This window comes from Macaca nemestrina, chromosome 1 (genome assembly GCF_043159975.1).
Source record: "Macaca nemestrina isolate mMacNem1 chromosome 1, mMacNem.hap1, whole genome shotgun sequence".
Taxonomy (NCBI): domain Eukaryota; kingdom Metazoa; phylum Chordata; class Mammalia; order Primates; family Cercopithecidae; genus Macaca; species Macaca nemestrina.
In genome coordinates, this window is record NC_092125.1 from 189,734,527 (window position 1) to 189,759,234 (window position 24,708).

Genomic DNA, 24,708 nt, shown 5'->3' on the forward strand with positions numbered 1-24,708 from the left:
GGACTAATTTAATGGGGATGGCGGGGTTGATAACACTAATGCAACCACCCCACCCCAAGGGCAATGGCAGTATTCTGAAGGGCTCCAGCCTAGGTGTCTTGGCTACAGCAATATCTCTTCCAACCTGGGAGCTAGAGGGTGTTCCTACTATTCCCTCAGGCCTGGTCCAAGCATCCTCCCATCCTTCCCCCAGGCCTTCTGGACCCAGGCTTTCAGTTAGGTGGTGGTGGCAGCAGAAAGGAGGCAGAGACAGCATGAGGGTCCAGGTTTACTCTTTGGGGATAGGGAAGGGTGAAGAGAAGGGGTGGGTGGGATGGGGGCACCCCTCAGTAGTCAGCTGTGTAATCTGTGCCATGGAGACCCCGGCACAGCAGTGTGAACTCCTTCACCATCTCCTTCACCCGCCTCTTGTTCACTCGCTCGCTGAAGGAGAAAAGGGAGAGCAGGTTAGCACCAGCCACCACCACTGCCCCCTCTCTGCCTGAGCCCAGGCCCACCCCAGCTCTGCTCACCGAAGGATCTGCTGGCTGAAGGTATCCTTCTGTTCAGGGCTGAGGCGGGCAGAGGGAAAACCAGGTGGCTGCAGGGCCTCCTTGATCCACATGCTCAGGAGGCTGAAGCAGTGCTTGTTCAGGGCGAACAGGATGTCGGCAAAGCAGTCCATGAGGCTGCGGGAGGCCTGGCCCCCAATGGCCTGAAGGAGAGGGGTTCTCAGCACACCAGGGTGTTGCCCCTTCTGCAGCAAGAATGCCTAACTGCCCCAGGCCCTCTGGACAGTTCCTAAGCCAAACCACATCACGGTGAGCGCTGCTTTTTGAGAGCCAGTTGATCCCCACAGCAATCCTAACAACTTTCAGCCATTTAATTGAAAAAGAAACAGAATCTGAGAGCTTAGGGAACCAAAGGCTCAAGCCTCCCAGAAGGCCAGCTGCCTCAGCAGTGCGGGGCCCTCACTCCCATCAAACCCCCCTTTGCTCCATCTCACCTCCAGCACTGCTATGAGCAGCATACGACCGTCTTCCTGTACCACCTTTCCCACAGACTCTACTTCCCCACACCGAGGCAGCAGCTCTGTCTGCAGAGGATGGAGAGGCCCATCAGCCCAGCTCCTTCCCAGCTCTCCCTGAGGACAAGACCTGTACACCCCAGCCCTACTGTCCGGAGTCCTGGGCAGGGCAGGGCATTGGGGTGGCAGTGGGTCAGGGTTCAGCATGGGACTCACAAAGAAGCCACAGGAGGCCTTGACAGTAGGTGCCTCAGGGAACTTGAGGGCCAGCACAGCTGTGGGACAGGCAGAGGCAGATCAGTTTAAGGATCCTCCTAGGGGAGCCCCAGGCCCACCCGTCCATCTCGCCCCACTTACCACACTGGAACACAGCTTTGACATCCAATCGTTCACACAGGAACAAATCTGGCTTCCGCTTCAGAGCCTGCAGGAGGTGGAGCTGGTAAGCCCAGCCCCAGCCAGCTCCAAGGACCATCCCCCCACTCACCTGCCACCCTAGCCCCCAACTTCACACCTCACAGGTAAAGGCTGCCAAAACCAGCTACTCAGCCATCTCTGGGGGACCCGGACCACCTCAGAGTTCAGTAGGTCAGGTGAGGACGGCTCAAGGGATGCTATGTACATGTATGTGTACATGAATGCACGGGTGTATGTGAGAGAGGTTGGGGGTGGGGATAATGCAGAAAGTTTGGGTTCCAGACACCTTTCCCTCTTCCCTCCATCAGGGCCAGATGTCTCGCAGGCTCTAGGTTGCCAGCAGTGACTTCATGTTGATTCACAGAGGGAGTTAAGCACCCCAGGTTTGTGAATAGGGCAGCAGGAAGAAGAGATGGCAGCCAGACAGGGAGCCCTCAGCCCAACAGCCCTCCTCCCATGTCCCTCCTGTATTCCTGAGGCACCCTCTAGCTCCTGCTCAAGAAGAGGAAAAGTACAGCAGGAGCCTTGGAGCCTTGGCCCCATCTTTCACCCAGGGTACCCTGTGTCCAGGCCCTCTTCGGCCATACACCCACCAAGGAGTCAGTGCTGCTGTGGGTGAGGGGGAAGAGATGAAGTGAAGGGGACAGATGGCCTGCCCCGAGTGGTCCCAGGACATGACTGGCACATCCTCAGGTCACAGGAGATGCTCTGCACAGCTCCAGCCATCCTCAAACACTGCTGCTCCCCAGCAATGCCCCCAGTGCATACCACGTAGACCTCTACCCTCCAGCCCCTCACATCCCCTCTACCCCATGTTTACTCATGTGCAAACACCCCCACATGCACCATCACTTGAAATGCCCTCCTTACATACCTCTGTCACACCCTTAACATACACACGCTCTCCCCATCTGGAACACACCCTCATTACACAGTCACACATCACACCTGCACATCCCCAAACCATGTCCACACACCTACACCCTCAGCCTTGCCACAGTCCCCCTGTGCACTCTCCCAACATACCCATCCACAAACACACATTCAGACACCCTCCCCATCAAAGATACACCCTTGAAAACACCCATACACATATCCATCCAGGCCCAGAACACTCCCTGTTCTTCCCTCCTCCCAACCTCCCCCTCCCCCAGAAACTAGACTTGTAAGTTCCAGGAGAGCAAGAACTGTGCCTGCTTTTGCTCACCATTATATCCTCAGTACCTAGCAAAGTAGAGCATGTATCACACACTCAATAAGTATCTGTGGAATGATTAAGCAAAGAAACACTCCATTTACCCCAACTCACAGGTTAGGGGGTCTGCATGCTAGGAACCCCTAACACACAGAAGCCCCCATCACTAACTCCATGCCCCCACAGCCCAACATGCATCTCCAAACCATACTCTGATACAGACATACCAATGACTCAACATACACTCCTATCCTCCATAATACACACTCCCACAACCCAACACACACACACCTCCAACCCATGTCCACGCTCTAAATCCATCAAGGCCTAACACATCAACAAACAACACAAAACACACAACACATCAACATACAGCATACATCAAGGCACACATTCACCCCAGCACCCAACACAATACACATACTACTTACAGGTGATTTCTGTTCCCTTCCCAAACCAAACTCAAAACATACAAAATAAGGTCTCACACACTGAAACACATACAAAACGCAAACACATCCTAACGTGGAGCCTGCACTCCACCTCTCAGCAGCAGCTCAACCTCTCCAACAGCCCAACTCTGGGCTCCACCGTGCACATTCCTCTTCAGCCCCTCGCTTTGGAGCTGCTCCCAGCCTACCTCTCAGGAGCAGGCTGGGGACACTGAGGCAGGCAGTTCCCGGCAGGAGCACGGGGACAGTGAACCCCAGGCCCTTCAACTCCAGCCCTACCTGTGAACTTCTTGGGCAACAAGAAGCTGATGGGCGCAGTCACCACCCCCTCCCTTTCCATTCCCCACCCGAGGCCAGCCCAGCTCCCTCCCTTCGGGATCAGCCTCTCCCTGGTCTTTGTAGAAGACTGAGCTAGTTGAGGCATAGGGGCACTAAAGGAGGATGTTGGGTTGTCAACTTCCACGGAAACAGATGAAGAAACTCTATTCAACTGAACAGAAAAAAAAATTTGTCAACAGAAAGCTAAAAATAGGCTTAAATTGAATTTCAACATAAGAGAAAGAGAAAGAGAGAGAACAGAACGTGAATGAATAAAACTAAAACACACCTGTGCCAGGAGTTGCATAAATGAATCAACAATATCAGGATGATCCCTGGGCCCTAAAATATAATAAAGATGGAACTTAAGAAAAAATTATACAAACAGCAACTCAACCTCATATAGTTATGTGGGACTGAGAGCCTGCAGGGAGACAGCGTGGGGGCACATGAGCAGCAGGAAGCAAGATAAAGAAACAAAACATACAAAAACCATGAACTGGGAGAAGCCCAACAGAAAGAGACGGCAAAGTGAAGGACGGGCCTGCCCCAGCTCCCTCCAAGGGGCCTTCCGCCTACTCCCCACTCCTCCTCGGGCCATCCCCTCGTGTTCCCTTGGTACTTGAGCAATTCTGGACTCCACATAGCTGAAGAAATGGCCACCACACTTACTGTGGCCTCTGGCAGGTTGGGATAGCCCTACACCGCTCCTAGCACATACCTCCCAGCAGCCAGTTATTGAAGAGGAGAGCCGGGATGGCAGGTGGGGGGTGGGGGTCAGTCCTTGGTATCTCTTTTTTGTGGTTTATCTGAGGGCCCTAGAAAGGCCAGGGCATCAGAGCCTGAGTAAGTGCCACCTCACTTCAATGGCCTTAGGGCTCTTGATCTGGCAAAGGAAAATAATCTATTTGGTCCACTTAAACCAGAGGACTCTTGCTTAGGTATGGCAGTGCCCAGCATGCTCTGGAGATGGCCTGGCAAGTCACTGGCAGGGAACCAGAGGAGGAAACAGCATCATAAGGCCAAAAACAAGAGCCCCACCCCAGCAAAGCTCCTCCACATGGACACAGACTCAGCAGAGAGCCAAGCTCAGGGCTGAGGACTAGTTCCCATCATCTGGACATGCCAAGAAATAGGGAAAGCAGTCAACGTGTCATCCCATGGTCCAGTGGGAAGGCAGAGCCCGAGGAAGGAATGGCTAAGATTGGGATGGCGTAACAGGTATGGGAGCCATCCTGTCCAGCGAGACAACCAACAAGCCCAACAAATATGATGTTGGACACTTCTGCCTCCAGTTCTGATGATTCCTGAGGCAAGAATATGGCATGCACCTGGAGCTCCTACCCAGGCTTCTCCACTCTGAGGAGGATGTGGTGCAAAACCATCTGCCTAAGACACCACTAAGTAGCTGTGTGATCTTGCGCAAGCCACAAATGCTCAGTTTCCCCATCTGTAAAGCAGATAATCTCTGCCCTGCTTCCTTCTCTAGACTATGAAGAGTCACCAGTAAATAAAGCCTGTTCCTTTGGTATCTGAACTCTGAGTTATTTAAGTCCTAGAAAGTGAGGCCCAATGTCCACCCTGCAGGTTTGATATTCAGCAGCCACCCTGTTAGAGGTGGGCCAGACAGTGAGAAGGTTCCAAGGGCAGGGAGCCTTCCCTCTCCTTTACTTAACAGCGTCTGTGGCCTGCTGTATTCTGGCCTCATTCTGGGCACTGGGGATGCAGAGAGAAGAAACTCAACCCTACCCTTGAGGGGCTTAGTCTAGTAAGAGAGACAGACATGAAAGCTGATTATTGTGTGTGATCGGTGCTGTTTCAGCAGTGTGTACGGGATGCAGTTTCAGTACAGTTAGAAGCACCCAATTCTGCCTCAGAAAAATTACTTTGAGAAGTGATGCAGTCTTCCTCCTTTGTAAGGCATGAAGGAGTGAGAGTTCACCCAGTAAAGGGCATAGGACATTCCAGTCAGAGGAGCAAGGCACAGGGATCAAATGGGACACAGTAAGGAAGAGGCAGTGTGGCTGGAATGTTGGAGTCATGAGGACATCAGCAGGAGAGGACAGGAGAGGCATGACAGAGCCTTGTCACATGGGTGGGAATGGAACAATAAGCTGAGGGCAATGGGAACAATGAAAGGGTTTTAAGCCTGGGAAGACAAATGCTCAGATTTGTGTTTTCATGAAGATTATAGCTGCAGTGTGCAGAACAGATTGGAGAGAAGGGGAGATGTCAAGAAAACCCACTAGAAGGTTGCTGATAATCCAGGTGAGACCCTAAACTGAGGCAGTGGCCACAGAGGTGGGTAGAAGTGGACCGACCGAGAGAGAATCAGGAGCCAGGATCAATGGGGCTTGTCCCAGATTGGGTACAGGGAGTGGGAGAGCTGGAGTTGAGGATGACCACACCAGGTTTCTGGTTCAGTTTTCTCCCCAGTTTGGACCTACTCCACGGCCCACAGAAACAGAGGCCAGGATCATGAGACCAAGCACTGAGGATATGAGCTGCAAGTACTCTGGGCACCAACCGAGACCCCTGGGGAGCCTCAAACCCGTGACCACGAATCCAGGCAAGGCTCATGAGGCTAGCTGAGCAGTGTTGTTTTTTTTTTGTTTTTGTTTCTCCAAATTGGAAGCCTGGATTAGACAACACGAGAAGCCTGAATGAAGCCCCTGCTCCCAACTCTCTCAGGCAAAGGGCCACAGTGAATGGAGGGCTAGGACCACAGCCAAAGGTACTCGACTTCAGGCCTAGAAAGGACTAAGCCTTGATGCAGGGAAAGGAACAAGCGGTCTCTGAGTACTTCACTGTGCAAAAGCCCCCGAGCCAGGGGCCCAGAAGATGTGACTTTAACACCTGTAAACACTCATTTCAAGTATATGGTATCTCCGTTTCACAGATATGGAAATGAAGGCCCAGCAAAGGTAAGTGACTTGCCCAAGGACACACAACTAGTTGGTGGTGATGAACTTAGAATCTAGGTCTAGTTGACTTCAAAAGCCCGTGCTCTTTCCACTTTTCGTTATATCCCAAAGTAAAGGAGCCAGCCCAGTGCCCCAAGTCCCTCAGAGCCTCTGCCCACCTCCCACCCCCACCTCCTTCTTCCATATCCAGACTGGCCCTGAGCCCAGCAGGCCAGCAGAAGACATCATTCACCCTCTTATCCACTTCAACCTAAGGTTTCAACTATTTGTAAGGTGCTGTGCTTGATCTCACAGGTTTCCCATCAAGTCCCACGTGTGACTCAGGGGACAGAGAAGAACAGAGTGGGCAGCTTTGGCTCCCCATTTGGGGAAGCAGAGGCAGTGGCAGTGGCAGCAGCAGCAGAGACCCTGGTCAGGACCTACCTTGCTGGAAGAGAGTGAGTGTGACGGAGGTGACGAGCAGGAAGAGGGCCTCAATTGGGGGAAAGTGGGCAGGCTCATGAGCAAAGATGTGGACCAGCTACAAGAAAGCAGGGAATGCTGGTCAGCTGAGACCCAGTCTCACCAGGATAGAGCAATATCCCTGGAATGCAAGTGGGGACCCCGGCCACAGCAGCCATCTGACCCACCCCCACCCAGGGTCAGGAGCTCTGCCCCAACCAGAAGGCCCACCTGTCGAGTGAGGTCAAGAGCAGAGGCCTGGGGGATGGTGCTGTACATCCGACCCAGCATCTCACACAGCTGTGGCACCATGGGGGCAAAGTCATCCAGCAGCGTCTTAACAGACTTCTCAAAGATAGCGCACACCGCCTTGGGAAGAAAACAAAGGGGCCCTGGTCAGCAGGTCATGACTGGCTGGAACAGCGCTGAAGCCCTGCACAGAGGGGGCCTAAAATCGGGCCCTTACCTATAAGCCTTGCCTGGCCCTGCAAACAAAAGAACGTAAGCAAGTCTGACCCTTACCCTGAAAGGCAGGGGCAAAGGCCCTTCACTGAGGGGCAAAGGATGTAACTGTAGAACTTAACTCCTGCTACTTACATCTCTACCATTTCCTCTCAGGGAGCAGCAACAGCAACAAAAACCTGAATTGAAAAGGGACCAAAGGCAGGTCTCTGGTGCTAAAACAGATGCCTGAGTGTCACTCGACCCTAATATTACAGTTCTTGCGTTAAGCACTTCTCATATTGGGGAGTTCTAAATGTCTTCCCAAAAAATTCCTTATCTCTATGGGGCAGGATTCACCTCCCTTGTTTCTCCAAACCATTGTAAGCTGAAGTGTGGCAGTAACATCTTACCCTGCTACACCTCTGAGCAGTCACTGTGGGAGCAGAGGACAAGGGTCAGGGCTCACCTCCACAACCTGGGCATCATTCAACCATTTGCTCAGCACCTTCTGGATAAGCTGGAAGACCTGCTGCAGCACCACCACCACCTGAAGACACAGGAAGAAGTGAAGTGCTTCTGCTATTGATCACTGTGACCCACTTGAGAAGGACTTGGTAGCAGGGAGGAGGGGAGCAGTTCAAACCTATTACCCCAGAATGCACACTGAAGACCCAGTGCATGGGTCACCTAGGGGAAGAAGTGGTTTGCTGAACTCTCTCATGAATGAAAAAGGAGGATATCCTGAATTCTAGGGATCATCTCAAAGGAAGCCTCAAACTGCAAAGCAGAGATATCACAAGTGCTTCATAAGGTTACAAAAACTTTGCAGACTTAAAAAAAAAAATCACCCCCTATCTCTGCTCTGTAAAACCAAGGCTATGGACTAGCCTCTGAAGAAAAGCAGATGTTATCTCCTCCAAATAGGCTTGAGGTAGGGAGCCCCAAGGAATGCACAGATGCAGGCTTAAGCTGCTCTGCCAGCTTACGGAGGAGTAGAGAGCAGACTGAGGTCCTGGGAGGTGAGGAAAGGCAAGATGATGACTACCATGTAAAGAAGCAGCTCTGTGGGATGACAGTGGCCCAGGTGTGGTCTAAAGCCAAGAGGCTAACTGAAACTGGGTTGGGGAGTTAAGCAAAGAGGCCACGATGCCCATGGCTTCCTTTTCTCCTGGAGAAATCCTGGAGGGAGTTCTGGGAATAGCAACCAAAGCAGTCTTTGTAAAGAACTTTACAATATGCAAACTACCTTCACTTAAGACCACATCTGCTATCCAGCACAGTTCTATGAATTGAGTAAGCCAGACATTTCAATGTTCTCAGTTTTTAATGGGAAGCTGAGGCTTGCCCCAGATCAAGCAGCTTCTAAGTGGTCACCCCAAAACCTGTGCCCAAGCTTATCACAAGACTTATCACACTGCTTTGTGACAATCTGAGCAACTTGAATTTCCTCTGCACTGGGAGCAACTTGAAGGCCAGAACTACTACATGTGGAGGATGTAATGAGCATCCTTAGTGCTCACAGGGGACAGTAAATGTTGAAGTAGAAGGCCCTACAGAGTTGGAGGTTGAACAGGGGCCCATAATAACATCACTTAAGGGTTGAAGGATATAACGTCAATGTCCCTCATGAGGCTGAGGAATCTCAATGACATCACCCTAATTGGGCTGGGGACAAGGACAACATCACACACAGAGTTGAGTGAGATAATGACATTGCTACCTACAGAGTGAGGCAATTATAGGTCATTCATGGAGTCAGAGGACCAAATATATCACCCCCACGGGGCAGGGAGAACAATGACAACATTACCCACAGAATTGAAGAGTGACAATGACATTCCCACAGGTGGGGGTGGGGGGATGGCAAAGACAATGTCACCCACGGGGTTGGGTCCCTGTGGCACTGGCAGCTTCCGAAGCTCAGGGCCTTCGTGATCATCCTCATGATGACTGATGTCCAATGTGGTGAAGAGGTTGGAGAGAAGCCCCAAGATGTGAACAATGGCCAGCTTGTTGGAGGGATTGGGCTGCAGGGAGAAGCAAACCAAGCTCCAGATCTCCTAGCCCCAGTTTGGTCCCCAGATCACTGAGCCCCAGCTCTAAGGGCCAGCTCCACCTTCACCCCTCATCAGCCACAGCGTACCAGTACTGCTCCCGGCCCCCAGAGCTCACTCACTATCTCCTCTGCCAGCTTCTCCAGTTGCTGGATATAGGGTGAGATAAGCGAGTGCAGGTTCTTAAGAATCTCCTCCACTTGAAGAGCTGACAGCAGGAAGCCCAGCGCCTGCATCAGCCACATGCACTGGCTTGTCTGTGGGGCAGAACATGGATGGTCAGTCCTGGCCACATCTAGTTGTGGGGTAAGAAGGAAAACAGGCCTCTTGGGAGAAGAAAAACACAGAGAATAAGGGGTAAGAGGAAGGGGAAGGCCAAAAAACAGGATTTCAGGGATAAGAGATTCCCACAAGACCCCCAAGGAGACCCCTAGAAACTTCTGAGTCGCACCTTGTGGATCTGTTTCATCAGCACATCCTGCGGGGGAGAAAGAAGGAATGTAGTATCAGCACAGTGCAGAGTGTGCTCTGAAGCTCAGTACCATCCAGGGCCCCTGCATACCTGGGACACGGCCACAATGTTGGCAGCATAGGGAGGCAGGTCATACTTGCACTCTCGGCAGATCTTCTTGAGGGTAGACACAGAAGAGACAGAGAGCTCAGGATTGCCTAGGGCATGCAGTACCAGGGGCAGAACACTGTTGATCATGACGGGGTGGTCAGCCAGCCATTCAGACAGAGCTCCTGGAGGAAGGAGGGAGACAGAAGGATCTTTGAGGCAGGCCAGACTGGCTTTGTACCATGTCTCTGAGGCAAGCAGAGTTCCTGGCAGGGTCAAGTTGCAGCCCTAGCACAGAGCACTGCTCCATTCAGAGGACATATGCATGTGCATGCTCAAACATGAGCCTTACAGCTGAGAAGCAGGGAGAGGTTACTCAACAGAAGCCCAGTACTGCTGTTTCACAGTGAGACAGTAAACTAGCCTCACTGAATTCAGCTCAGTGTGCCATCAGATGGACCCCCTAGACCTGCCAGGACAGTCAGTTTGTTACAACACTGATTGTGTGTAGGCACATGGCTCTCCCATTCTGGATAGAATCCAGCATGCTGGCTGTGGCCGGGGTGGGGTGCTGTGGCTCTGGGAATATGGTCATGGGTGTGTGCCAGGTCTCACCAATGGTGAACATGACAGTGTCTGCCAGCTGCACGTTGCTGATGCTGATCCGTGGGATGAGGCCAATGAGCCCAGGCACCACATCAGAATAGTTGACGTCAATGGTCTCTGCGATGGATTGGAAGCCGTAGAGGAGGGCCTCTGTGTGCTGGGGAAAGAGGGTGCCACTGGCTTGGATGAGGAGGAGGGTGTGACAGGTCTGGGAGGGCTGAGGGAATCAGGCTTGGGAGGTACCTGCCAGGAGTAGGGCTCCTCTGAGCTGGTGAGCAAACGACCCAGCTTGTCATAGAGGTTGCTGAGCAGCTCGGCCCCCAACATCTCATAGACATACATGAGCGTGTCTGAGATGTCCACCCTGAGAAGCAGATGAAGGCCTTTTATACTGCCTGGATCCTGACCCTGGATCCTGCCCCCAAGCCCAGGAGCCTACCCCAGTACCCCCACAACTCTGCAACAATGCCTAGAAAACAGAGAAAGGAGCCCCAAAATTCAGAAAGCCTGGCCTTGGGCCCCTTCCCTCATTGCCTTCATTATTTCTGGACTCCATTTTAGAGGAGCTGGCCTGCTACCATCACCTGTAAATTCGGAACTGCTCCTTCTCGTCTGAGGACCAGAATCCATATTCCTCATCAGAAGGGAACTGGGCCTTGTGCAGAAGCACATCCACCAGCTGGAAGTAGACTGGCCGGTACACCTGCTGGTATACAGCCTGCTTCTCTGCCTCAAAGGATAGAATATCATCCTGAGAGAGCCAGGGAAGACAATTAGCCACCTCACCAGCAGCCATAGAAGCCCATGATCCACCTTCTTCCACCACAGCCCAGTCCTACTGGAGGTCACACAGACACACCTGCAGCGTGTACCAGAAGGTGAGGGTTAGGGAGCTGGTGGTCTCATTGACAGGATAGTGGCCAGGGATGCCTGTGCAGAACATAATCATGTTGACAAGTGCCAGGAAACTCTGCCAGTGCTCTACTTGGTCCAGCAAGGCCCTGGGGAGGAGGAGACACAGTCAGGTCATTCTACCTCTCCAGGGACTTCCATAACCCCACCTCTTAGAGGGCCCTACTATCCCACCCCCAGCTGCTCCACCCCTTACCGGGAGTGGTTCTCGCCCAGGGCCACAGCGATGCGACAGATGCCATGGGAGGTCTCCATGTCCCCGTTCTGCACTGCCTGCCGCAGTTGTTCCTGCAGACCCAGCACCAGCGGGATGAGCTTCAGGAGCGTGTTCACGTACCTAGAGGCATGAGGTAAGAAAATCCATCAGAGCTCTCTGCTCACCCCCACACTGGCTTTAAGAGAAAGGCATAATCTCCTTGTCTTCCTTCAAAGCTCCCCTCCCCTTATTAAATCCTAAGCAAAACAAGGGTCAGGGTCTACATGGCAGATTTGATGTTCCCTGTGTTGGGAAGAACCTTAGGTCAGAGCCCCCAGAACTCTGAGAGGGAAGTATGAGAAGGCTGGTATTATGGGTTGAATTGTGTTCTCCAGGTGGACTGCGAGCTGATTCCAGAATGGGTGAAGATTTTGTTTTTTGAGATGGGGTTTTGCTATGTTACCCAGGCTGGTCTCGAACTCCTGAGCTCAAGAGACTCGGTCTCCTGCTCAGCCTCTGGAGTAGCTGGGATTACAGGTGTGAGCCACCACGTCCAGCTAGGTTACAACTTCTGGGGAGGTTGAGATGAAGTGAATATATTTTGCATGTGGTGATAACATGAAGTTTGGGGCGCCAGAGGGCAGACTCGCATGGGTCAAATTATGTCCCCACAAAAAAGATACGTTTTTTGATAAATCCTAATCCCCAGTACCTCAAAATGTGGCCTTATTTAGAAATAAGATAATTGCAGATGAGGTTATACTGGAGTAGGATGGACCTGAACTCCAATATGACTGGTGTTCTTATAAGAAGACATCCATGTGAAGACAGAGACATACAGGGAGAATGCCACATGAGGACTAAAGTAGAGAGTGGAGTGATGCAGCTGGAAGCCAGAGAACACTGAAGACTGCCAGCAAACCACAGAGCTAGCAAGAGGCAAGGACGGAGTCTCCTACAGGTTTCAGAAGGAGCTCAGCCTTGCCAACACCTTGATTTCAGACTTCTAGCCTCCACAATTGTGAGACAATGAATTTGTTTGGTTTTAAAGCCACCTAGTTTGTGGTACTTTGTTATGGTAGCCCTAGGAAACTGATACAGTCTGGCAGGGGTGATTGAACAAGAGTGGGAGACAGAAGAGTAAACACAGGCTCAGAAGCCCTGATTAAAAAAAAAAAAAAAAAAAAAAAGATTTTGGAAGGCAGCAACAGCTCATGAGAGCATCAACCCCTGCCATCCACTCTACTCTCTACCACCAAATCCCAACTCTTCAGGAGTCTGGTGGCAGCACGGAGGGAGAGAAGTAGATAATGAACTCAGAGCTAAGAGGCCAAACAGACAGGATTTGACGACTGACTGGATATGAGGAAGGCGAAGAATAAAGGCAACTCTCAGGTCACTGGTTAAACAACTAAATAGATGGTGGAGCTATTTACTGAGACCTGTGGGGTGAGGAATGGGGAATAGCAACACCTTTAATGGGAGGTGGAAGGTGATAAGCTCAGTCTTAGATAAGTTGATTCACAGACACCTGATAGGTTATGCAGGTAGAAGCATCTAGAAAGAGTTGGATATAAAACCCTGGAACCCAGCATAGAGGTTAGAGCAAAAGCCATAGATTTGAGAGTCATCAGCTAACAGCTGGTAATTGAAGCTACGGGAGTAGATGAAAATTGCCCAGGGAGAATGTGTTGAATGAGAAAAAAAAATAAGAGGGTCCAGATCAGAGCCCTGAAACACAACGATCTCTAAAGGAGAAGGATAGATAGCCCAGTATACAAAGGGGACTGAGAGAAGCCTGGCTCAGCCCACTGGATCCCTCTTCAGCACCTTGGTCTGTGGAGATGAGACTAAGCAGAGGAAGCCACGCTCTAACAGTAGGGATCAGGTGCTTGGGACCCCTCTGTTGTCAATCATAATGTCACCATAGCAATCTATTTTAGGGAGTGGGGGACTGAGGATCCCAGAAGGAGTTCTATCTGGACTTGCCCCAAGCAGGTTGCTAGGCAGTAGCCTCATATCCTTGGTGGGAGGATGAGAATGACAAAAAGAGGCAACCAGCCCAGGGACATCGGCCTCCCTCTCCACATCCCCATTCTGGTAGGAAAAGTCATCCATGCCAGGATATCCCCAGCCCAGAGACAGCCCCAGGGGGTGCTGCCTGGAGATGGCTGGGATAGCTTCAGTCTCCTGACCCTGACACGGGCTGCACCACCAGACAATGGGCATTTTCAGGCCAGACTCTGGCACAAAGACAAGGGGCAGGGCCAAGGCTATGGCCCACAAGCTCCTCAGCAACTGAGATGGGTGCAGGAGGTAGCGCTCTACCCCCATAGCATCTCCACTGTATTCTAAGGCTCCTTCCTCCACCTGCCAAAGTTTATGCAGACGGCAGATACTCAGTGAAGGTTCTTAATGTGTCTCATCTGAGCCTCATAATAGAACAAATCAAGGATAATACAGCCTCAAAGGGCTCAGAGTATCATATCACTCAAGGTCATACAACTTAGAAGCAGAATCCAGGTTGAAACTTCCCCTTAAACTGCTACAGGTCTGCTTTTCTTTCAGGGCCCAACCAGGATTTCCCCAAAGGATCTATGTGCATCTCAGCCCATATCTCCAGTGCTAACTGATGGGAGCCCCCAACAGCCTGCCTAATTCACTTTCCCTCCCTCCCTAACTCCCAAGGAAAAGCTTTTCCAGCATTAAAAACATATTTCTGGAAAAAAAATACATTTCAAAGGAGAGAGCCAGGAAGCAGCAGCAGCTGTGGAGGAGCAAGAAAAGGGTGACTTGAGTGCAAGCTTAGCTAAGGGGAGGGCCAATGTCAGGACACCTGGGGAAGGCGTGCCTGGATGACCCAGGAGTCAAAGCCACTGAAGGTGACTTTCACAAGCCAAAGCTGGGAAACTAGACTGGGTAGAGCAAAGACCAGGCTCGGATTCTGGGTTGGATGCAGCTCACCCATGGGAAGAAGTTCCTGCATAGATTTCCTACCACCTGAGCACCTGTGTCTGCGACCTGTGAGTGGACAGAAGAACAAGTCTGAGGTCCCAGAGGTTTCTAGGTTTGGGGGAAGGAGACAGGGAGGATGTCTTTACGACCACAGCTGAGGCTGGGTTCAAGAGGCCTGGCTCCAATCGGTCAGTTCAAGTAGCTGAGGCAGGGCTGCTGGGACTCCTCCGCTGCTGCTCACACGGAGCTCAGCCCAGACCTGCAATTAGAGCTTCACTTCAGGAGCAGAGCTGAGAAAATGGGGAGAGTTGCTAAGCAACCAAGGGGCTGCAGCCAATGGGCGCCAAGGAGGCTGTGGGTTACCTCACTGGCTCCTTGCTCGCTCATTCGTTCAGAGGAGAAGGGGCATCAATTACCTGCCAAAGCCCTTGAGACTGGCTGGGCGGGTAAACTTGGGTGTATCCAAGGACACCTCACATCACCCACACACTTGCCCTGATCTGTTTCCCTTAGTCACCAACTGTCGGAGCCCACCCAGCACTTGAGCTTCAGGCTGCCAAGAGAGGCCTTGATCTGGGACTAGGTATCCACCTTAAGCTGGAAAGCCTGGGAAGCCGGGGGATAGGTATCATAATAACTGCCAACACAATAATGAAACCAAATACTGGCAACTGCTGTTTACGGAGTACATAGGAACCATGCTAAAAGCTTCACGTTCTCTTATTTAATCCTCATACCGAAACAATCTTTTATTTTTTAAAATCAACCCCAATGTTTAAAAGTTTTAAAAGGCAGTCGTTAAGCACATTATCTATGTGTGTATGTGTGCGTGTGTGTGTGCATATACATATATATACACATACATACACACACACACACATATATGAGAAACCAACTCCTTTTCAAATTTAGCCACTGAACAATTAGGCCCACTTTCTATCGCATGATTCCGGTTCTACTTCTTATGACCAATTCTAAAAGTAAACGGCCTTAATCCATTTAATAGTAACTATGTTTCTCTTTTAAAAAATAAACAGTTGGCCAGGCATGGTGGCTCATGCCTGTAATCCCAGTACTTTGAGAGGCCGAGGCAGGTGTATTACCTGAGGTCAGGAGTTCAAGACCAGCCTGGCCAACATGGCAAAAACCCGTTTCTACTAAAAATGCAAAAATTAGCCAGGTGTGGTGATGCACGCCTGTAATCCCAGCTACTCTGGAGGCTGAGGCAAGAGAATCGCTTGAACCTGGGAGGCGGAGGCTGCAGTGAGCCGAGATTGTGCCACTGCACACCAGCCTGGGCAACATAGTGAGACTCTGTCTCAAAATAAATAAATAAATAAACAGTTACCATTAACCATTAACAGTTACCATTACCATCACATAAAGTATAAACGAAGAACATACACACACAGTTCCCATTTTAAAACATGTAACGTATGAATAACCCAAACGTACAAATGCATGCTGCTGACCATCCCAACCCCAGCAGAGACCACAAAAGAACTCCCATTACTCAAGGAGTCAAAATACTCTTTACCGAACACCAGGGGCAGGACTTATGCACATTATCCTATTTAAACCTTTACAACTCTGTGGGGTTGATATGATCATCCCCATTTTATTGATGAGGAAACTGAGGCTTAGGAATGGTTTATCCAAGATTTCAGATCTAATAAGTGAACATTCTGGGATTCAAATTTAGATGTGACTAATGCCAAGACTTGAGTCGTTAGCCACTGTCCATGAAATCTCTTTCAATGGTTTTCCCTTCCAATTCTGCCAAGGGTCCCAAAGCCCCATCTCTGAAATGTCAGTGTCAGGGCCTCCAAACTCACTTTTTCTAATCCAGCTCATACCAAAAGTCTCAGTAGGCCATTTTCTCTGCTTAAAATCCTTCAATATCTTTATATCATCTTCAGGATGAAGATCAAAATCTTAAACTTGGCCAAGGTCCTGCATGATCTGGGCCCAGGTCTCCTATAACTCTGGCCCTTAAATCCTGCTGTCTAATCACACCTAATGATTTACAGATCACCAGGCCCTCTGGGCTTTCACTCTTCCCTTGCTTGGGCTCTTCCATCTGTCTGGAATGTCCTCCCTATCCATCACTTCCATCTGGCTAACTCTTACACAGCTGGGTTGTCACTTCCTCTGGGAATCCTTTCATAGCCCTCAGACTCAGTGAAAGCCTCCTCTGGGTTCTTGAAGGCCCCTGCATTCTCCATCAGAGGATTCATCATGTTGATTGTACTTGCCATTCATGTGTCCACTAGACTGTGAGCTCCGGAGAGACTGAAGCTAAAGGATTTGTCTCTGTGCTCCCAGAGCTCAGCACAAGGCCCAAAACAGGACATGCTCAATGAACATTTGCAAAACAAACACTTCACTACACTCACTTCTTTAGGGCCCTTGAATATATCATGATGCTGCCCACAAGTCTTTGCAGCTGCTGTGGTTCCTAAAGCCTAGAACACTCCACCCTCCTCCCCCAATCCCTTCCATCCCCACCCCTCCTAACTCAGGCAACTCCTACTTTCCTCCATTCAAAAAACATCAGATGCTACCATGTGCCAAGCACAATGTGACAAAGTAAAATGACAGAGTCCCTGTCCTCACAGAGGTGAGAGAAATCATGTTATGGGCTAAGAAGGAAAAATACTGGGAGCTCTGAGGTAACATAAGAGAGAAGATCAAACTTAGCCTTAAGAATCCATTGAGGACTTCCCTATGCTTAAGCTGAGGCAAGGTGTCAAGTACATGTGATGAGCCAGAGGCTGAAAGGAACATGGGACATTCAAGGAATTAAAGAAACTGTGTGAGAGTGTAGAGAGCAAGGAGAGTAGCATGAGATGAGGCCGGTGATGCCACACTGTGCAGCACCTTTATGAGTCACATTAAGGATTCCGAGCTTTAACCTAAGAGCACTGAGACGCCACTGAAGGCTTCTGATCAGAAAGATTAGATCCCCATTTTCAAAAGATCACTCTGGCTGCTGGGACAATGAAGGGTATAAGAGTGAGGACAAGCTCTACAGTAATCTGGGGAGAGAGACGATGACAGCTTGGACTAAGGTGGTAGCAATGGAAATGGAAAAAAAAATAGATTTGCAATGTGGTCAGGAGGAGAACAGCCAGGACTTGGTGACTAGTTGAGAGAAGGAAAAGAGAGTCAAATATTTTAATTGAATAACTGATAATTAGTTGTTTAATGTCTGCCTCCCTGTCTGAACCATGAGGACAGGGACCATGTCTTCTTTGGTTCCTTGCTGTATCTCCAGCATAGGACCAGGTATCAGTACACATTCAATTAATGTTCATTGAACAGATGGATGGATGGATGTGTGGCTGGCCAAAGAGGCTGTCTTCTGCGCGGGTGGGGACTAGCTCACCTCTGGGCATCAGGCTGTGAGATGGCATTCACAATGGCCTCCACACTGCTGTCGAAGAGCTCCGAGTCCTGCAGAGCAGCGAAGGCAGCCTGAATGAGCGCCTCACAGTCCTGCAGTGGCACCTCCAGCTGCACCCAGCTGGAGAAACACTTGAGCACCTTCTGACGCACACAGCTGGGTGAGCTGGGCTGCTGTAGTAGTTGCTCCAGCAGCGGGAAGACAGCCCCACATTCCACCGCCAGGCTGGTCCGCACCAGGCCTTTGCGGTACTGGGGTAGGCGGCTGGTCTGGAACTCCTCAGGCAGCACTGTCAGTAGCTCTAGCAGGGCTAGGCAGCGACCCTGGCCATCCACTGGTGAGTCCTCAGCCTGGAAGAGTCGTACCATATCTGCCACAGCACATGGCCAAGCGTCAGGCATCATGCTGAGAGCCAGTGAGGCCAGTGCCACGCACAGCCGAGTCAGTACAATCTTGGAGCCACTGGCAAAGCGGGTGATCTGGGTGAAGAGCTGTGCCTTTAGGCTTTCATACTGGTCAGTGGGGATGTCACTCCAGTAGCGAGAGATCTTGATGTGAAGAGCACTGGCCCCAAAGTACTGGATCTCTGGTACCTTGTCAGGTTGCAGTAGCTGCCAGCTGAAGTGCCAGGCCTGTGGGGAGACCTGGGCCTGCATCAGCCACTTCTGAGCCAGGTTCTTGTTCTCAATGTTGGGGTCATAGTAGAGCTGGTGCAGCGCCTGCAGGACAGCACAGGACTGAACAGGTGCTGGCCACTCTGGATCCTGCCAGAGCCCAGAACAGAGGTGTGACTTGGTCCTGCAAGGGTGCTCCCTCTCCCTGACTGGGTGGCTGAGCAGGGAGAGCTCAGGGCTCTGCAGTGTTTCCTGGGCCTGGGGTCCTGCTGATATCTTGAGAGCCTGAACCTTGTTCATGCTCTACCATATCCTCTTCTCCTTATAGCAAAACATTATGGGTTCAGAGAGGGAATCTCCACAGGAAAGCGAAAAAAGAGGAAGCTGATCTCCCCAAAGGGGAGGCACTTGAGGGCAAAGCCCAGGTGGAAGGAACAGCTTCGCAGGGATGAAGCTAAGTCTGAGAAGGGCATGGAACAGCTTGAGGGGACTTGACCCTCCCAGGCACAGCTGCTCCCATCCACTCCAACAGCTCCTTTCAGCTCCCCCAGGATCATCCCTAGGTCACTCCAGATGCTGGCACCAAAGCCAGTGTGAAATCAGAGCAGGACTAAGACTTTTTCCAGGCAGCCCTGGGGCACAGATATACTGGAGGGGAGGGTGAGAACACTCCTCAGAGGGCACATGTCCAACCAACTGATCCAGAGAAGCCTTGGCCATAGCTGCAGCCCTGGCAAACACCTCGCCTAGTGCTCTCCACTAGCAGAATCCCCAGGGTCTCAATTCCAATGGGACTTTATCAAGTAAGAAAACAGTGAGATTTATCTCCCAATAGCACATGGAACAGTGCGCCACCATGCCAACACTGCCCTGCTCCAAGGGGTGGGAGAGTGTGGCCAGGACCCTGACCCTTAATCAGGCTCCATCCAAGTAGGCTTAGCTCTATTCGTACCCCTGACAGCCAGTTATGGCCATTGGCCCTTGTTTGGCCCCTCAGGGATGCCAAAGCAGACAGAAGAGATGCATCCTCATTATTTGTTATGGCAAACAGGGTTAAGGATAACAAGTGAGCATCTGCAATCATTCCCTGCTTTCAAGTAAGGGAGCCCTATCTCCCCATTCATCCCAGGGTGTATGCATTCCTGCATTTCAGGTTGTAGGGAGCAGATACAAAAAAGAACTAAAGAGGCAGTTCAGAAAGATGGGCTGGGCAGTGGGGGAGCCTGGGAGGGCCATGGCAGGGAGCTATGTGGGCAGGTGAGTAGGGAGGAGCCCTGTAAGGCTCCCAGCTGGGCCAGGACCCTTGGACTCAGCACAAAACAAAGGGAGACAGCCCCAGGCCTGCCTGCTCAGGACTGGTCTGGCTTCCATCCAATAAAGGAAGGACCCTTCTTCAAAGAGTCGAAACAACCCAGATTGTTTTAGTTCCAGATCATTTTCTGAGCCCTTGGCTCAACAAAATCAGGTCCAGGATGGTTTGGCATCAGGATAATTCCAGGAGACTGAGCTGCAGGTCTCCTGGGTTCCCAGTTTCCTACTGCACTGCTCATGCAGTTCCCATGGAGCTGGAAAATAGCCAGTCTGGATGGGAGGCTAAGTCACAGCACCCTGAAGGGACCATCCCAAGACCCTAGAGTATCTGTCCACAGGGGACCTGCCTGTAAGGAAAGACAAAAATAGCCCATTAGGGCACTGCAATACTGCCTGCCCAGATAGACAGCAAATGCCAGGTGCTCTGGGGGCACCATACCAGCGGGCACCCAGCCCAGGCCTGAGCTCTGCCATTAGTGACAGTCCCCAGAACTTCTGCTCTGTCACTGGAGTGCCCACCCCAGAGCCCTCATACCTTCTCCACGTTCTCCACAGTGAAGTCCAAGGCTGGTGCTGCTCCAGCCCCTGCAGCCCCCGGCTGCTCCTCCCGCCGCTCCATCTTTGCTCCCTCCCTGGCAGGGAGGTGGGCCCTGATCTGTCTCCTGCCCCAGCCCCTTGGCTGCTGGCCCCCTGCTAGACCCCGGCTTGGGTGCCCAGGGAGTGGTGGGGTGAGGGGGAGCCCAGGGCGGGCATGGCTGCCGAGGCCTCCCCACCTCGTTTGGGGGTGGGAGGCTTGCCAGAGGCCAAAAGGGGTGCTCTTAGGAGACCCAATGAAAGGGACTCCGAGGAGGGAGCCGTCAATGAGGAGCTCTCAGGCAGGGATCCTAGTGGTAGGTAACAGCTCTGTCCCCAGAATCTGTGTGGAGGGAGTCACTGGGGAGGCAGGCCTGCGGGGGAAACCAAGTCCCTGGCTCTTGAGGGGTCACAAGGTCGATGGCCTGTACCCACAACACCCCCGCCTGGGTGAGCTCTCGGGTGCTATGAAGAGGTCATGGGGCTGGAGGGTCACGGGGGAGAGAGCCCTTCGTGGTTACGGAGGCGTCCGACGAAGCGCGGAGATGCAGCTCCGCGAGTCTGGGGCGAAGAGTCCGTGGAGTTGAGGGGCTGTGGCAGGTCCCTTCCGTTCGGCCTGGCCCGCGCTGTTCTCACCGCCCCGCTACAGCCCAGCTACCGCCGCTGCCTCCGCCCCAGTGACTGACAGACAAGCCCGCCCGGCCGGGACGGGGCAGGGACCTCGGCAAGGCGCGGGCTGCCCCGAGCGCCTGTCCCCGGCACCGCAACTCAGGCCCCCAGTCTCGCCAGTTCTGGCTCGGCACGGCCCAGCACCGCCCGGCACGGCCCAGCGGAACTGCGCGGAAACTCATTCCGGGTCTTTAGCCCTGTCCTCGCGCCAGTCCGCGCTCCCCTGAGCAGGCGGTGGAGCGGCACGCCGCCCCAGGCCCCCGCAGAGTCTAGGCCCCGCCGCTGTTCACCCTGGGAAATGTAGTCCATGTTGCGCCTAGCCGGAAGGCGGCGCCCTGCGGAGGAGGCCGGGAGCACGTGGGTTGGGGACCTGCAGAGCCCCGCCTGTCCTCGGCCTACCGCGGCCAGCAGGCATTCCGGGTCAGACCGGCGCGGGGCGCTGCGGCCCAACTGCTTAGTAGGAGAACGTGACTCGAGGGGCCCGAGGACGGAGGTGGGAGCCCGGGCTAGAGGGTGGAGGCTGGGGAGGTTGCCTGGTGACTCTGGCGCTCCGCTGCGAGGGCATCCTCCGGCCCAGCAAAGGTGCAGCCTGGGAAGAAGGCGTCAGCACCACCCAGAGAAGAGGAGAGGGGACTTGGCACGCCTCAGGAAGGAAAAAAGGAAGGCTCTTGGGACCACCCAATAAGCAACCGGGAAACCACATACCATGGACAGTGCTCGGGGAATTTCGTAAGGGTTTTGGAAGTAACTTTATGTGTAACTAGAATAAGAGTAGCTTACATTTAAGTGCTAGGAGCAGGACTTTGCATACCTTAGGTTCAGTTTTCTTAGTAGCTCTGAGCTGGGTATTTTTATTCATCGTTTTCAGATGAGATGAGGAAATCGAGCTTGGGGAAAGTTAGGCTTATCCTGCCCTTGGCACAAAGACAGGGTGGCAGACCCTGCCATAGGTCTGGTCTGCCACAGGCCCCGGTAGTTCCTGCCTCTCAGCCCTCCAGTTGTATTTTATTGTTTATTAACTCCTGCCAGCTACCCTAGCAGGGAAGAGGAAAAAAATTAAAAGTGCAAAGAGCTCTGTAGTTTTGTTCAAGTGGAGGAAGCTGGCATTGACAGCAGCCGCTGAGGCCTGAGAAGGTCCATGAAGGCTTCCCTGAGAAGAGAAACTTGATCTGAGCTTGAAGAATAGAGAGCCTGGGAAGGAGAGGGGCTCATTTAGCTGGTAAGCAAAATCCAGTGGGACTCTTAAGTCATTCAGCAAGGCTGAATGAATAGCAAGTAGGCCGGGCGCGGTGGCTCATGCCTGTAATCCCAGCACTTTAGGAGGCCGAGGCGGGCAGATCACGAGGTCAGGAGATCGAGACCATCCTGGCTAACACAGTGAAACCCCGTCTCTACTAAAAATACAAAAAATTAGCCTGGCCTGGTGGCGGGCACCTGTAGTCCCAGCTACTTGGGAGGCTGAGGCAGGAGAATGGTGTGAACCCAGGAGGCGGAGCTTGAAGTGAGCTGAGCTCGTGCCACTGCACTCCAGCCTGGGCGACAGAGCGAGACTCTGTCTCAAAAAAAAAAAAAAAAAAAAAGAAAGAATAGCAAGTAATTTATATTCATTTAAAGGGAATATATGTGGGGTGGGGAAGGGTGTGAGTAACAGAGATGAGGTTGGAAAGACAAGTTGGTAGCAATAGATTCTTATAGGAGTTTGGACATTATCCTAAGTGCAATATGAAACCATGATGGGGTTTCAAGTGAGCTATGATGATTACATTTGCATTTAGAAAAATCTGTCTGCAATATGAAAGACAAATTGAAGGAAGAAAAAGAGGAAGGAGAATTTGGAAGGAGGAAATAGAAAGCCAAAATAAAGTAACTGATTCCAGGCCTGTGCCTAGGGTGGGAAAGACCTTGGGCCTGGTGCTCCTGGCAGTTTCACTGGTGGAGGTGGTGGTGGGCAGGGGAGATGGTGTTGGGAGTGGGGTTTAAGTGTACACATTCTGGACTTAGTCCTGAGTTCAAAACCTGTTTGTGCCTCTTTCTAGCAATGAGACCTTAGCTTCTTCTGAAACTCATTTTAGTTAAGGGGGTTTTAGGGGTGGGGAGCTCAGCCCAGAGACCACACCTTTGTCAGTATGTGTTTTCTTCCTGCTTCCTATCCAGGGCTCCTCCTCACCCCTGGGGATTCCAGGGATCTGGCAGAGAAAGAAGCCCAGTCTCACCAGCAATGAGTCCTGAACATCCTTTGCAAACACTACTTAGGACAGATGGACTGAAGTAGGCCCTGGGGAGAGTTGGGGGCATTTCCAGAGGCCAGACCAAAGGTGATCTCCAGGAGATTTGGATGTTAGTGCAGGACAGCTTAGAGCCAAGTGGCGGATAAGTCTTTGGGAGCCAGAAGGGCTCTTCTCTAAGGAAGAATTGTAGACCTATAGAGGCAAGAACCTGTGGCAACCCTGGGAGGGGTCTTCAGATTCAGGAGGGAACATCCCAAAACTCAGCAGATGGGGAGAGGGAGCTTTTGTTGGTCAACTGGAACCACTACCAATCCATGTTCATGTCAAATTAAATGATGACTTTGAAGTTTTTCAGCCTGCCAAAATCATGTGAATTTGGTCTGCAAAACCAGACGACTGCCTGCTTGTAGTTAAGAATTCTAGGCCGGGCGCGGTGGCTCAAGCCTGTAATCCCAGCACTTTGGGAGGCCGAGATGCGCGGATCACGAGGTCAGGAGATCGAGACCATCCTGGCTAACACGGTGAAACCCCGTCTCTACTAAAAAATACTAAAAAACTTGGCGGGCGCCTGTAGTCCCAGCTACTCGGGAGGCTGAGGCAGGAGAATGGCGTAAACCCGGGAGGCGGAGCTTGCAGTGAGCTGAGATCCGGCCACTGTACTCCAGCCTGGGCGGCAGAGCAAGACTCCGTCTCAAAAAAAAAAAAAAAAAAAAGATTTCTCAGGGGGAGGCTGGGTGCAGTGGCTCACGCCACCAGCACTTTGGGAGGCCGAGGCAAGCGGATCACGAGGTCAGGAGTTCGAGACCAGCCTGGCCAACATGGTGAAACCCTGTCTCTATTAATAATGCAAAAATTACCCTGGTGTGGTGGCAGACACCTGTAGTCCCAGCTACTTGGGAGGCTGAGGCAGGAGAATCTCTTGAACCCGGGAGGTGGAGGTTGCAGTGAGCTGAGATCACATCATTGCATTGCAGCCTGGGCAACAGAGCAAGACTGTCTCACAAAAAAAAAAAAAAAAAAAAGAATTATCAGGGGGAGATTATTCCCCCTTCTCCGTACCAAGGTTGGATGCAGGCAGTTTTCTTTGTAGTCCCCTGGTTTGAGGGAGAGAGTTAAGTCAGACAGGGGCAGGTTTCTTTCTAATTCCCCCTCACAGTGTGGGCATACACTGGCCTTTGAGGTCCTGGCCTTATGGAGAAGTTTCTAAACAGACTCCCCATGGTGAGGGGGCCCTGGGCTTTGTCTTTCTCATAAGCTCAGGGACACCTTGAAAACCAATGATCAGGTTCACTGGGTTCGGCAACTGCCCTCAAGATGAAAGCCAATGATAGAGCTTTGCTTACCTTTGTAGCTTCTTGCTTTCATTTATTTTTTTGGCCTCAGCGCATTTCTTATGTTTTTGCCAGCTTACGGATGCATTTAATTTTA

At 51.8% G+C, this 24,708-nt stretch overlaps 1 protein-coding gene and 1 long non-coding RNA gene across 4 annotated transcripts; one reads left to right on the plus strand and one right to left on the minus strand.

The window, feature by feature from the left end:
• Positions 1-255: 255 nt before the first annotated feature.
• LOC105494895 (importin 13) lies at positions 256-21,197 on the minus strand. 3 transcript variants are annotated; one of them, XM_071094355.1, is made up of 20 exons: positions 20,346-21,195; positions 17,868-18,649; positions 11,525-11,665; positions 11,276-11,417; positions 11,001-11,167; positions 10,660-10,780; positions 10,426-10,573; positions 9,814-9,995; positions 9,703-9,729; positions 9,374-9,508; positions 9,081-9,224; positions 7,664-7,744; positions 6,985-7,122; positions 6,736-6,832; positions 3,678-3,730; positions 1,364-1,430; positions 1,223-1,281; positions 986-1,075; positions 513-694; positions 256-423 (listed from the first exon to the last, which is right to left on the minus strand). In XM_071094355.1, exons 1-20 carry the CDS (start codon positions 20,427-20,429, stop codon positions 327-329), a joined length of 2,937 nt encoding a protein of 978 aa, XP_070950456.1. In that variant the 5' UTR covers positions 20,430-21,195; the 3' UTR covers positions 256-326. The 3 variants fall into 3 exon arrangements, 2 of the variants coding, with proteins under 2 accessions (XP_070950456.1, XP_011762177.1); XM_011763875.3 differs by having other exon boundaries at positions 17,868-18,604; positions 20,346-21,194; XR_011621900.1 differs by lacking the exons at positions 256-423; positions 513-694; positions 3,678-3,730 and having other exon boundaries at positions 996-1,075; positions 20,346-21,197.
• A 169-nt stretch (positions 21,198-21,366) lies between these two features.
• LOC105494894 (uncharacterized) lies at positions 21,367-23,629 on the plus strand. The gene is made up of 2 exons (XR_011621962.1): positions 21,367-21,781; positions 23,207-23,629. It is a non-coding gene; the product is annotated as an uncharacterized lncRNA (long non-coding RNA).
• Positions 23,630-24,708: the final 1,079 nt, after the last annotated feature.